Source organism: Pleurodeles waltl, chromosome 11, assembly GCF_031143425.1.
Source record: "Pleurodeles waltl isolate 20211129_DDA chromosome 11, aPleWal1.hap1.20221129, whole genome shotgun sequence".
NCBI lineage: Eukaryota > Metazoa > Chordata > Amphibia > Caudata > Salamandridae > Pleurodeles > Pleurodeles waltl.
Window position 1 is genome coordinate 945,575,267 of NC_090450.1, and position 14,292 is coordinate 945,589,558.

General features: G+C 48.2%; 1 protein-coding gene across 1 annotated transcript in view; it reads left to right on the top strand.

The window, feature by feature from the left end:
- Positions 1–14,292, top strand: part of BCR (BCR activator of RhoGEF and GTPase) — a 356,931-nt gene that overhangs the window by 325,458 nt on the left and 17,181 nt on the right. The window contains exons 21-22 of the mRNA XM_069215112.1: positions 2,232–2,337; positions 3,259–3,421. Of these exons, the coding sequence (XP_069071213.1) occupies positions 2,232–2,337; positions 3,259–3,421 (269 nt within the window). The remainder of the gene's footprint in view (positions 1–2,231; positions 2,338–3,258; positions 3,422–14,292) is intronic.

The following is a 14,292-nucleotide window of genomic DNA, read 5'->3' on the forward strand; positions in this document are numbered from 1 at the left end:
TTACGTCTTTGGACAATTGCACGTAATGCAAAGCTCAGACTCATGTTAACTGCGACTTCAGTCAACATTGTCATTGTTAATTCAAAATGTATGGAACTATCAACTCTGACTCGTTTCCACACATCACCATAGACATCCTCAGTGTCCACGATTGAGCCAAGACCCTCTGATACTCAAATAGTTAAGGGTTAATGCAGTTGTTAGAAAACCGTTTCTTCAGCACTAGACAGCTGTGAAGTGCGGTTCTGTTTATTCCATTGAGGGACACCCTGTGCAGGTTTGCAGTAGTAAAAACTATACTGTTAATTGCTCCAAAATACTCAACTTTGAGATTATGGGAATAGGTGTCATTCAAAAGAGTTAACTGTTGAATTATTGCTGTACGCTGGTGGGAATACATTGTAGCTGTAAAGTTGCTCAGCCCCCAAATCGTGTTCATGAGGTCTACTGTAGTGTGTACTTCCTAAAAGAAAAGATAGAGGAGCTAGACAGATCTTACAGTTACCCTACCTAGCACAGATTATATTCAGATAAGCAGAGAAAGTTCCACATACAAAGCGGCTACTATTAACTACAGAATAATTTGGTGGCTTGGCACCTCCAGGCACGTTCATCAAACCTTGCTTTAAGCTCACAGTGCTTACATCCACTTATACATACTGTAAAGCATTTGGGTGCCAGGCTATGATGGCCATGGAAGTGTAATCCTTCAAATTGTGAGAAGACTGTCAATCCAGAGCCACCACCTCAAGGCATCAGTATCTAGTCATTGCTTTATCTTTTACAAATATCCTTAATTGCCTTAACAAATAGGTTTGGTTCGGTAAATATCAGATATGCACAGAAGAACAGAAAGTGAGTGCATTCCCTTTAGGGCGAATGCATCCCCTTTGAGGCTTAGATTCACCCCAAACACTATTTAAATCACTTAGATATAAGAGCTACATTTTCTATAACAATGGGCCTGACAAAATTAATTTTGACCATTAAATACCAAAATGCCCCCGGGTTGTATTTGTCAACAGTAACGTTACCTGCACACACAGCAATCTTCTCAGGGAGGCGGTGACTTGTTGGAAAACCTTTGGTTTTTCCTACACATCACTGAAAGGTATCCAGGTTTATGAGTGAATTAGATCCCTTGAGTTTTCTCAGTGTAGAAATGCAAGGCCTTTACACCAGCCTACAGACATGTGGCCTAACAAACTTGATGCCCAACCAGCTAGAACCAGTGAGAAACATAGGAGTAAACATGGACTCCGATACGTCCTTGACACCACATGCCAATAAGGTTACAAGGTGCACTTGTATACATAATGAAAATACTGTGACACATCTTTCCATGTCTGAGCTTTGATACCAACAAAAACTACGGGCTATCATTATGCTTGTACCTCTGGTTTGTGGTAAGTGGAGTTCACTATCAATTTAAAGTCCAACCATTTGAGGTCACAACAGTTCCTCGGATATTTACAAAGTGTATGGCAGTAGTAACAGTTCACCCTTGATGTAACATTCATTGGCTGGAAAAGAGCAGCAGCTGAGTGAAATATTTCACCCGTGCTCAACAAGCCATCTCACCCTTCCACACAATGGGGTTCACTGTCAATGCCAAAAAAAATCTCACCTTTGTTCTCAACAAATTCAGTCGTTCTTGGGAGCCATATTCCAAACGGTGGCAGGCAAACCTACTCCAGCGAGAGGGTAGTGGCATTTCAAAGGATGTTTCCTCTTTATCTGATGTTACATTTTCAGACAGAATGATCATGAAACTGCTAGGAATGATAGTGTCTGACATTTAACTAGTTCTGAATACCTAATTGCACAAGTGCCCCCTCAAGTTTGCCTTGTGAGACAGAGGTTGAAGCAGCTGCACAGTTGGAAGAGTCAGCCCAGTGTTCAGCAAAACTTACATTGGTGAATAACATCCACCCACAACTGGAACAAGATCTACAAATATAGTAGATTCCAGTTAGGTAAGACCACAACACATAAGACTGTGTTGAAGGTGCCTTAGTAGGAGGGCCTAAGTAATTGGGGCAGGTAGTAAGAAAGTAGGAGAGTGATAGGAGAAGTAGGCTAGTGGTAGCGTGCATAGGAGAGAGGAGGTTTGGCGATATTGGATGCATGCTGTGTGGATGGTTGAAAGACTCTCCAGTTATTTGACATGCTAAAATCACTGTACAACATGGTGTAAAAAAATTAATGTGCCTTTGCTTCTCACTCCCTAGTTCTTTCAGACCCTGTTGCAAAGGAGAGCTGTATGCTGAATCTACTTCTGTCCCTCCCAGAGCCAAACCTGGTGACCTTCCTCTTTCTCCTGGACCATTTAAAGAGGTATGCAGTGGAATCTTATTATGTTTTGCCCCTTCTCTAAGCACCAGAGAGTGGGCCATGCCCACCACAGCTGCACATTATTACCTGCACATTTGGCACCAGATACACCCACACCAGCAAAGAACAATTTATAAATACCTGCATGCTCAGACACGCACGAATGCCTACATGAACACAAAAGTGTGTATATGCACCTGCAAGCCTACAAATATCTATCTGGGCATTGACCACTCCATACCATTCAGCATATGCATGAATAAACACTCTCATGCACAAAACCATTTATATATTCCAGCATTTGCAGACAGCCGCAAATGGTTTAAATTCACAATGACCCTTCAAACCTTTCATGTACTAACGCCTATAGGGACATACAGGTCCCCCAACCACACAGCAGCACGGCCACAAGTGTACAAACGCTGACCTGGGCATCCAAATAAACAAACACACACCACACCAAAACACACGCAGACTAGCCTCACCTTTATACAAACTATCAGGGAAACGTGCTTAAGCTCCAACACAGAGAAACGTCTTTTTCATACTTGCAAAAACACTTACACAAGCATAAAATCCTCCATATGCATTAACAAGCACATAGATATGCATAAATATTTGCATAAACATAGAATCTTTCATACACACAATCATACATGCACAAATATCCACAGATGTGTAGATTCTGGCTACAACAGCATGACCTAAAACATAAAAACTCTCACCCTCTATATGCACCAATTACATACATAACATACATAGTCCTGGCAGTCACACTGTCTCCATACAAACAACAATAAGCCCATGTTTTACACACACACACCTCTACACCCTCTCCACTTGCACCCCTAATCTGACACAATGTGAAAATAGTTGTATTTTGAGAGAACTTATAGCTGGCACTTTCTCATCCTAACCCTCAAGGATTGCAGAAAAGGAGATGATCAACAAAATGTCCCTTCACAATTTGGCAACAGTCTTTGGACCCACACTGCTCAGGCCTTCTGAGAAGGACAGCAAAATAGCATCAAACCCCACACAGGCCATAACGATGGCTGACAGCTGGTCTCTGGAAGTGATGTCTCAGGTAAGCTTTTACTACTTTCAAGCTCTAACACTAGCAGACACTGTATGACACTGCAGCTGTTTGCTCAATAGTGTGTAATACTTTTATTCTGTCTTCTCTCTAATATTCCTCTTTGATCGGCCCCTGTTAATCTTCAGGTGCCTGACAAGTTTGAGATGCTGCTGCTTGCACTACTAACCTTCTTAGCTGCGTTCCTTAAGCATTGCCATTTGAAAAGAAGCATATCTGATAGAGACTTCTAGTTGCCAATTCCTTACCTTAGAATTTCCCCCAGGCGTCAGTCTGGATCCAGAGATTTTTCTTCAAGCAGTACTCCTGTGCACCTTCAGGTGCCAACGTCGACTCCACATCTGTCGTTGGCATCGTGGCCGCTGGATATGAAGTTGTGGGCCCTATATAGGCACCACCCAAGCGCACTGACATCAGTTCTTTTCTTTCACCACCAGCCTACGTGCAGATCTGAAGAGAGCTACCCCTACAGTCACTACAGTTTGACTGGACTTTCAACTTTCTGTTGGAGCTTTTTGACTTCTTGGTGTGTTAAGGATGTTGTCACAGAAGACCGGCTTCAAACCTTGTGACATCTGTCACGGGAAGATGTCAGTGACGGATTTGCACCTTGTGTGTCTGTGGTGTTTGGAGTGCGACCAAGTGCCAGATCCTGAACCTGAAGGCTTTGAGAGAGCGGTCCCTAAAGCTACTCGCAGCCCGGTTCTGCATCATTAAGCATAAAAAGAAGTTGAAGAAGCACAAGCTTCAGTTGGACCATTTCGGTCGGATGATGCAACATGGGACAAGGAGCGTCGTCGCTTTAGGCTTCTGTCCTCGGTGCTTACTTCTGAGTCGGCTCCGTGCCTCCCTGAGTTTCCACGAGCCACCCCTGCCTAATTAAAGGAATTCTACGAGGCCATGCACCTCATCTCTGGGCAGGCCACCCCTGCCAGAGTACCCTCGAGCCATGCAGGGTCGGCAGGGACCCCCACAGGTTCCACACCAGCAACTTCAGCCTCAGCTCCATTGGATACCCATGGATTCGTTCAGGATCCGACCTGGCGTCGGTTGTACCATTGCGACCTTCCCCGACAACAGTTCTGGCGTCAATGCTCCTGACGCAACCCGGGCCATCGGGCATTGTCGAGCCTGACACGGAGCCAGACCAGCGACGTTCCACGCCAATTCCAACTTCGCCGGTGAAATAGCTCCCTAGAACGGATCTTGACCCTTATTCTTGTGGGTACTAGTTTGGTGAGAGTATGGAGGGGTCGCTGGACCCTTTAGAATACCAGCTTGAAGACCCTGTGGAGTAGGCTTAGGAACTGGCTGAAGCCAGTGGTCTGGACACCTCCCCTGACGCTGGCATGCTTTCTCCTACTGTGGCTGCGGAGGAGGGGGCATTTTATTCTTTGGTGGTGTAACGAGCAGCAGAGTTCTTGGGCCTTGAATTGCCTTCCGTGGCTGTCAGGACTAACCTCCTGAATGTGATGCTTCAGCCTGGGACTTCCACGTAAAAACCCCTTTTGCCCTTCATTGAACACCTCATTGATGTCCTGCTGGGGACCTGGTCCAAACCCATCACAAGGGCTCCTGTGAGCAGGACAATAGCTCGATGCCACAGGCCTACGCTAACGACCTGGCTTTCTTCACCCACCACCATACCCCTGAGAGCTTGGTTATCCAAGCCTCACCATCCCATGGTGCATTCCCTTCCCCACCCCCGGATAGGGAATCCAAGAGGCTGGGTCACCTTGGGGAAAAGCTATTTTCTTCCTCCAGCCTGGCATTGCGGTCTGTGAACACCGCATGCCTTTTGGGCTGTTATACCCACAATTTATGGGACACTGTTGTGCAAGTGCTGCCACAGGTGCCGGAGGAGGTCCAGGCCATTCTCTACCAAGCTGTTGCTGATGGGAGTTCACAATTTGATGTGGGCTGGATGCGACTGACTCGGTTGCTTCGACAGTGGTCTTGAGGCGCCACGCTTGGTTGAGGACATGTGATTTTTCAGGGGATGTCCAATCCACTCTGATGGCCATGCCCTTTGATGGCACCTGTCTCTTTTCGGAGACAAAGCAGACTTGGCTCTCGAGTGCTTTAAGGAGTCCCAGGCTACGGCCTGGTCCCTAGGCCTCACAGCTGCCACTCGCCCCCCCTCAGTCTGCCACGAAAAGGGTGCCCAGCCACACCCATTCCCCGCCAACTACTGTGCTGCGCATGCTGCCCAGGGTCTGCGTGACCAGGGATGTGAGATCCAGCATCCGCCTGGGTCAAGGAGACAGCTGTCTAGCCAGACAATCCCTCTTTCCAGCCGCAGCCTCCAAATCTTCCTAGTCTAACGCTCCACCACCAGGGACCAGTTGGAGGCAGGATTCGCCACCACCTGATCCGCTGACACACCGTTATGTCAGACAGGTGGGTTTTGCAAATAGTCCGAAGGGGGTACTCCCTCCCCTTTGATGCTACCCCTCCATCCATGCCACCATCCTACGATCGGATGACGGAGGATCACTTGGTACTTCTCCACTTGGCCAGGGGAGCCATAGAGAGGGTCCGTGTGTCTGAAGTAGGTTGTGGTTGTTATTCCCGCTACTTCTTGGTGCCCAAAAAGGACAACGGCTTCCACCCTATCCGAGACCTCCAGTCCCTCAATCCCTTTCTCAAAAAGGAGACGTTCAGAATTCTCACTCTGTCTCAGGTCCTTCCTGCCCTGGACCCAGCAGACTGGATGGTAGCATTGGACTTGCAGGATGCATTTTTCCATATCCCCGTCCTGCCTGCCCACAGACATTACTTGCAGTTTTTGGTAGGTCACAAGCATTTTCAATTTACCCTGCTCCCCTTTGACCTTACTAGCGCCCCTCTGGTGTTCACCAAAGTGATGATGGTGGTCGCAGCTCATCTTCTCACGTGAGGGGTTTCAGTCTTCCCCTACCTCGACAATTGGCCGTTGAAGGCAGGCTCGCCCCAGGCTGTCATCTCCCACCTCCAGACTACGGCAACCACCTGCATTCTCGCTGGGTTTCACTATAAGTTTGCAGAAGTCACACCTGACTCCCTCTCAGATGCTCCCTTTCATCGGACCTGTTCTGTACACAATACAGTGTTGGGCCTATCCTACGGAGCGGTGAGCCTAGGATATTCAGGCTATGAAATCGATGTTCGGCCTCTATCCTGGATTTCGGTGAGAATGACACTGAGGCTGCTGGGCCTCATGGCTTCCTGCATCCTGCTGGTGACACATGGCATATGGCATATGCAGGCTCTGCAGTGGGACCTGAAGTTCCAATGGGCGCAGCATCAGGGGAATTTCCCCGACATGGTTCAGATCTCGGTGGGGACTGCGCAAGATCTGCAGTGGTGGCTTTTGAACGGGGATTAGGTCAGAGGCAGATTACTCTCCCTTCCCCAACCAGATCTGACAGTGCTGACAGATTTGTCACTCCTGGGATGGGGCAGCCACATGGGAAAAGCAGAGATCAGAGGCGTCTGGTCTCCAGCGGAGTCTGAGCTCCACATCAGTCTTTTGGAGCTCAGGGCGATCAGGCTAGCATTGAAAGCAATCCTTGCCCCTCTCAAAGGGAAAGTGGTGCATATGTTCAAAGACAACAACACCGCCATATGGTACTGCAACAAGTGGGGTGGGGTCGTGGACCGTTTGTTAGGAGGCTCTGCGCCTCTGGACATGGCTGGAACATCAGGTTATATTCCTGGTGGTTCATCATCTGGCGGGCTCTCTGAACACCAGAGCGGCAAACTTAGACGTCAGTGTCTGGTCGATCACGCATGGCGTCTCCATCCGGAGTTGGCGCAAGCTCTCTTTCAGCGGTGGGGAGAGCCTTGGTTAGATGTGTTTGCCTCCACAGGAAACATGTGATGTCAGCTGTTTTGCGCTCTGGAGTTTCCAAGGCGGCAGTTGTTCAGCTACCCTTTTTGTCTCGTGTAGAACTCAGGCTTCCTTTCTGCCAGTACCACTTGTGCCCAGAGTTCGCAAGAAGATCAAGAAAGACCGGGCCCAAGTAATTCTTGTGGGCATGAAGAGTCTGGTATCCTAAGCTCTTGAGCCTGGCCATCGATCCTCCACTCAGTCTGCCTCTTTAGGAGGATCTTCTGTCGCAGCAGCAGGGGGCGGTTCTCCAGACAAACCTGTCCAGTGTCCGCCTCCTTGTGTGGAGATTGAGCGGTGGCAGTTGACAGCGTTTGACCTTCCTCCCGAAGTCTGCAATATAATGTTGTTAGCCAGGCGTCCCTCCACCAAAATGGTATATGCCTGTCATTAGAACAAATTTGTGGCCTGGTGTACAGACAAGTCTATTGACCCCTTTCCTGCCCCTCTTTCTGAGGTTCTTTTGTTTGTTCTTTCTCTGGCCTAGCAGGGTTCTGCTCTTGGCACCCTCAAGGGTTATTTGTCTGCTATCTAGGCTTTCCTCTGATTACCTAAACAACCCTCTTTTTTCAAATCTCCCATTGTTGGAAGATTTCTAAAGGGTCTTACCCATCTCTTTCCTCCTTCTCCGTTAATAATTCCCCAATGGGATTTGAACTTAGTTCTTACTTTTCTGATGTGCGCTCCCTTTGAGCCACTTCACAGTTGCCCATTTCGGCTTCTTACTTTGAAGACGGCCTTCCTTGTAACCATCACCTCCGCTCGTAGAGTGAGTGAGCGTGCTGCAGGCTCTTTCCTCGAAACCACCTTTCATCTCCATCCATCCTAACAAGGTGGTGCTTCGTACCAAGGCTTCATTTTACCTAAAGTGGTCACGCTCGTTCATGTAGGCCAATCCATCACCCTGCCTACTTTGTACGTGCCCCCACATCCTTCTAAGGAAGAGGAGAAGTTCACTTGGACCCAAAAAGAGCGTTGGCCTTCTATCTTGATCGTATCAGAGTTCTGGGTGGATGTTCAACTCTTTGTAGGGTATGTGAGTGCGAAGAATGGTCGGGCAGTGCAGAAGAGAACCATCTCTAGATGGGTCATTTTCTGCATTAAAATGTGCTACGCATTGCCTTAAAAGCAACCCCTAGAGGGTTTGAGCAACTGCTGCCACCACTGCGTTAGCACTTGGAGTTCCAGTCCTGGACATCTGCCAGGCAGCAACATGAGTATCCTTGCACACATTTACCAAACACTGCTGTCTGGACACTCAATACTTTGCCCATTCAGTCCTGCAGGACTTCATAGTATGATCTTGGTTCGCAGACCCACTTACGGGGATGGTAGTGCTTGGGCATCTATTCTAAGGTAAGAAATCTGAAGCTAGAAGTCTTTATCAGATGAACAAGTTACTTACCTTCGGTAACTAATTATCTGGTAGAGGCATATTTTAGTTCCAGATTCCTTACCGACCCACCCATCCTCACCAGTCTGCGAACTGATTTCTAGGGACAGGGACTTCCCTTTCAGGACCATAGTTCTGGCGCACCATGGTCAGTGTTCTTCATGGCTCCGCGCTTCTGGCGTGGAAAATCGTGAAATAAAACTGACGTCGGTGGGTTGATGCCTATATACGATCGGCGATCACGATGCCAACGACCGACGCGGAGTTGACTGACACCACCTGACTGCAGGCAGGGGTACTGCTCAAAGAAAAATCTCCAGATCCAGACTGACGGCTGGGGGAAATTCTAAGGTAAGGAACCTATAGTCACTTCAGAGTGTTCTGCTACAGTCCTGACGGTAAGATAATCATACAAGCAAAGAGGCGATAACACTTAAGAAACATTTAAAATGGACAAATGAGAGCGCAGCTGTGGGGGCAGTGCAAGGGCTTTTGGACAGTTTTATAGATTAGAAGTCAGTTTTAACATTGTGGGGTTTCAGCTGTTTCTAAACTAAATGTAGTTAGTGTGGTCCTTTTATTTTTTGGATCTAGTGATTTTCAGATAATGAGCTCTTTGACACCGCATTCTCCTTCTTTATGCTTGATTGCTTAAAACTAGGATTGGCAGTGCCTCCAGGGGGTAGTTTAGGTCCCCCTCTGTGAGTGTTGATAAGCGTGGCTCCAAAGGGACTGTGCATGTGCACATATTGTTGAAATGCACTGTTATTTGTACGCCACTGTAGCAATTTTAGTGTGTGTTTAATCTGTTTCCAAATGTTTAGATCAAAGCTCAGTCTAACAGTCTAATTCTGCAGTCACTGGAATTTCTCAGCTTTTTTCCCACATCTGCTATCTGTACATGAAGATACAGTTGTTTAGACAGTTGTTACCTATAAACTAGTAAGTTCCACCTTGTAGTTGGTCTCGGAGAGGATGCTGAATTGTCAAACATGTTTTAGGGTTTAAATGTATTTATTGCATTTTTAACTGAAACATGTAGCACAAGAGTTGTCCTTTCCCTATTCACAACTAACCTCACCTCCTCTGTCACACCGCTCAACAGCTGTGGCTACTGTCAATCCACCGCAACATATGCCTTTCTCCACCCCACCAAGTTCTAGCTGAAAGTGCAAATATTGGCCATTTTACATGTTGTGAGGCAAGTAAAAAATCATCTTCCATCTCTGGATGTGTGTTTCCAAATCTGTTACATCGACCCTGTAAATTGCTCTTTTGGATTGTGAGATTAGCTGGGGCTTGTGAGCTCTCAAAATTCTGTTGCTAGGGTACGTGACTTCCTTGCATGGAGCGGTCACAACGGAGTAGAGCTCCGGTGGCTGGACCGCACAGACAGTTCTCCTGTGCCTCGGCCCGGGCATGGTGAGTGGCCCTCAAGGCCCCCTAGACTGCGGGAGTGGGAGCGGTGAGCAGCACAGTGCCACAAGGCAAGGTTTTGGCAGTGTGGTTGCAGCAGTTCTAAGATGGAGCCAAGATGCCATCTGAAGTAGCATCTGCAGAGAAGCTGGTGCTGCCCTGCAGGAGCTAAAACCAACAGAGGAGACCCCCTCCCCCTGTAGTGGGGAACATCAGAACAGTGGCCTGAGAGCTCCAGGAGACCTGCTCCTGTAGCACAGTCAGGCAGCACTTGGAACCGGTGGTTCCTGCCCATCACCTACCCCTGGAAATCTGCAGCAATGGCCCGGTCTGGGATGAGGGTGTGGCCTGCGTGGTTGGCATCACCAGGGCCACCCCAATAAGAGATACTTCCTTGAGTGGCAGTGAGGGGAGCCTGCCACTCTACATGACTACATTGGAGAACTAATCCGAGACGGCAAGAGGTGGAGGCAGACGGAGGTGAGCTGAGGGTTCTCGAGCCTGTGTGGGGGGCGGGAGGCTGCGGACTCTTGATGGGGCTGGCAATGGGGCAGTCATTTGGGATTGGCACCCTGGGAGGCAGGTGGCAACCCTTGCAACAGCAGCCCTGATGACACCATCCAGGTGGTGCTAGCTGGAATAGTCAAGGGAACAGAGCGGAGTCCTTTGTGGTAGCCACAAAGATCCAGAAAATAGAGCTGACTGTGGACCCCCACCTGTCCAGATTGGGGAGAGGCAACGATGCCTGTATGGTGGGCGACGGCGGACTAGAGGCCACACTGCAACGATATTGGAAGCAATGGGAGACACAAAAATGGTGCTGGAAAACAATATTGTTGCAGTCGCTATTGACCTGAAAGTTCTGCTCGTGGACCACCAGTGTCTGACGCTTAATCTTCAATTACCCAACTGCGACCAGCGATATCGGAGGCTGATAAGCTGTGTGCTATGCAAGACATGATCAACCAGTTCACAAAATGATCACAATGGAATAACGTGTGATTGGTGGCACTCCTGGAGCGGGCAGAGAACTCCAGTATGGAGCTGTACCTAGAGGAATGGATAAAATCGACAGTACTTGGAGGCTGGGCCTCCAAACCTATTTACTGAAGAACAGGCTCATTGGGTGCCATGTCGACCCCTGGCGACAGGTGCACTGCCCTGGCCGGTGGTGGTGCAGCTTCTCAATTTCAGAGACCGGGATAACAACAAGCTCAAGAGGGGTATAGTTTGAAAAAAATACTTGGCCAGACAGGACCCAAATATAATTCTCCTACAAGAAACCCACCTGGCGGGTAACTTTTGTGGGTTCATGAGCTGGTGCAAGTACAAACTGCTGACCCACGCAAGGTATTCTAGGGGGGCCAGCGGGGTGGGAATCCTGGTGCGCAGACCCCCCAACCCCCAATACAGGTAACCCAAACTTGGACAGATGACCATGGATGCTGGGTGGCGATCTGAGGACGTGGAATAAGGAGGATCTAGAGCTGGCATCCTGCTACCTACTACCAGTCCTGCAGTCATTGGGACTAGATGGACTGAGACTGATAGTGGTACTACTGGAGACCCTCCTGCTCATGGTGGAGGGGTTGCGGGGGGGACTAAATCGAACAATGAAGGTTGAAATAGATAGTGTGACAGCTACAGGGGAGAGACCTCTGCTTGTCCCAATTCCTAGCTGTGTTATGGCTGGTCAGTTTGCGGAGGGTGGAACACCCCTATGCTACTAACGCACTGAATTTCATGTCCAAGCTGGGATTACCTGCTAGTTCCAATCCTCCAATTTGGACAATTCACTCGCACTGCCTTTTTGCCAAGAGGTATATCTGACCACTCCCCCATAATTACATACTTGACCACATCTACCTCAAGACCAATGGAAGAATGGAAACTTGATCCTTGGGAACTGGCAGACTGGGTCACTGAAAGCTTGTGACTGAATCTGTGAGAACTTCACAAACTACAAGGAGATGATTGACTCCATGATCCTCGGGGAGGCATTTAAAGCAGTTGTAAAGGGCCAGTTAATTGTGCATGTGCCATGCAAAAAGAAAGAAAGAGAAAGGAGCGTGGGAAACATGGAGGCCGCATTGGCAACCTAGGAAGGAGAGTAGGCAACAGCCCCCAGAACTTGCCCATGAGAATGAGGGATAGAAGGCAAACTGGGCACACACCCAACAAAAAAGCAAAGGCAAAATTCCAGGCTCAACACAGTAGGGTATACAAAATGGGTGAAAAACTCGGCGGGTGGGCCATTGGGATGTTAAGATTTCCACCCCTTAATTTGGTCTATAGCCTCCTTGATTTCCATTGCTGTAATCTCAGCTTCTAACCCGTCTCTTGCACCTCTCCCTAACATAGGGGTTGGGAGGTCCACCACAAAGTCCCTGATGCTTTTTCCAACTCCTTCAGTACGGGTTTGGTGTAGACCCTTCAGGTAGGCAGCAAAGTCCTGTGCAATCGCCGCCAGGGCTTTGGTCATTTCTCTTGTAGGAGTCTTGACTGCAGCCACCCATTGTTGCCCTCCTCTCTATGCACCAGACAGGCCAAGAGCTTCCCCACCTTGTCACCCATTTTGTAAAGGCCCTTTCCCTTGTTAAATGCCCTCGCCTCGGGCATTTAACGCGGGAGCGGGCCTTTAATAGCCAGTAGAGCCCGCTACGGCGGGTTCTAAGGCTATATTAGAACATTGGAATGTTGGGCGTTCCATTGAAGACAATGGAGTGTTCCGGGCTTTCACTGGCTGGTAAAAGCCCAGAACATCAACATTCCAATGTGAAAGGCCTCACGGAGCCTGAGGGGATTTTAATCCTCTCGGGCTCCGTGAGGACTTTGTATTATTTGTTAGAACATTCTGCCCTCTATTGACAGAATGCTCTAATAGCCTTATAGCCCTTCATAGCTGGGTTATACTGGCAATTAGTTGTCCGCTCCCTTGTCAAAGGCCCTCGCTGAATGCTGGAGCGGGCTTTTAATGGCCGATATAGCCTACTACGGTGGGCTCTAAGGCTATATTAGAACATTGGACTGTTGAGCGCTCCATTGGAAAAAGTGGAGTAGCTCCGGGCTTGTAATGGCTGGTAAAAGCATGGAGCCTCAACATTCCAGTGCTCCTTGTTCACAGCAGCAGCTGCGAACAAAGGCCTCATGAAGCGGAGGGGATTTCAACCCTCTCAGACTCCATGAGGCTTTGGTGTACTAATTAGAACATTCTGCCCTCTAGGGGCAGAATGTTCTAATAGACTTTTAGCCCTCCGTAGCAGGCTATATCGGCTATTAACAGCCCACTGTCTTGTTAAGGGCCCTCGCCTTAAGCTCTGCCTTTAACGCTGGAGAAGGCCTTTAATGACTGGTATAGCCTGCTACGTGGGCAATAAGGCTATATTGAGCAAGTTTCCCAGAAGTTGTGACAGCCTGTAGTTTTGTAGTCTTCGAGTGTGTCCTCTTGATTGCTCAGACAAGGGATCATATGCTGCTTTCCATATCTCGCACTATATTCTGCAGAACCAATATGTATTACATTTCTAGAATGTAGTATGAGGCTGCCACAACTTTATTTAGGTGTCGCCTACAGGCATTTTTCATCCACTTGTTGTACACTATCAACAATTATAGTGGGCTTTGGGCCAGGCCATTGCATACCATGAGTTGGCTTTCTTGTCAATCTCATATTGCATCTTATTTGATGGCTTTCCCACTTATTGGTTGTGCCCCTTCCCTGGAGCATAGCTTCTTTACCACTCTTTTGATTGGATGACTTGTATCCTTCCATGCGCTACACTAGGGAACTACCTTTTCATTTTCTTTCTGCATTCCATAGAAGTGCACATTTTTTTCTCCCCCCCCCCCCAAGTGCTGCTGCTTCTTCACACCCCTGCATCCTTCCCAGCTCATCCAATGCACCCTTACTCCTCCCTTCACGCTATTACAATAGTACTTATTTAAAAAAAAAAAAGTCCATCGTTGTACCCCTGCCCCTTCCTGTTGAATTCTTTCTTTAAAACCGTTTTTAGTTTTTCTTTTTTGGGGGGAGCCGACAGCTACAGTTTAACCAACATGAAAAAGGGTTGAGGGGGTGCATTTCAATTACCTACACCTCAGGCTGTCGTCATAACAGATGCATAACAAGTAAGAGACAAATTATTTGAAGCTAAACAAACGTGTAGCGTTAAAAGCTTTTCA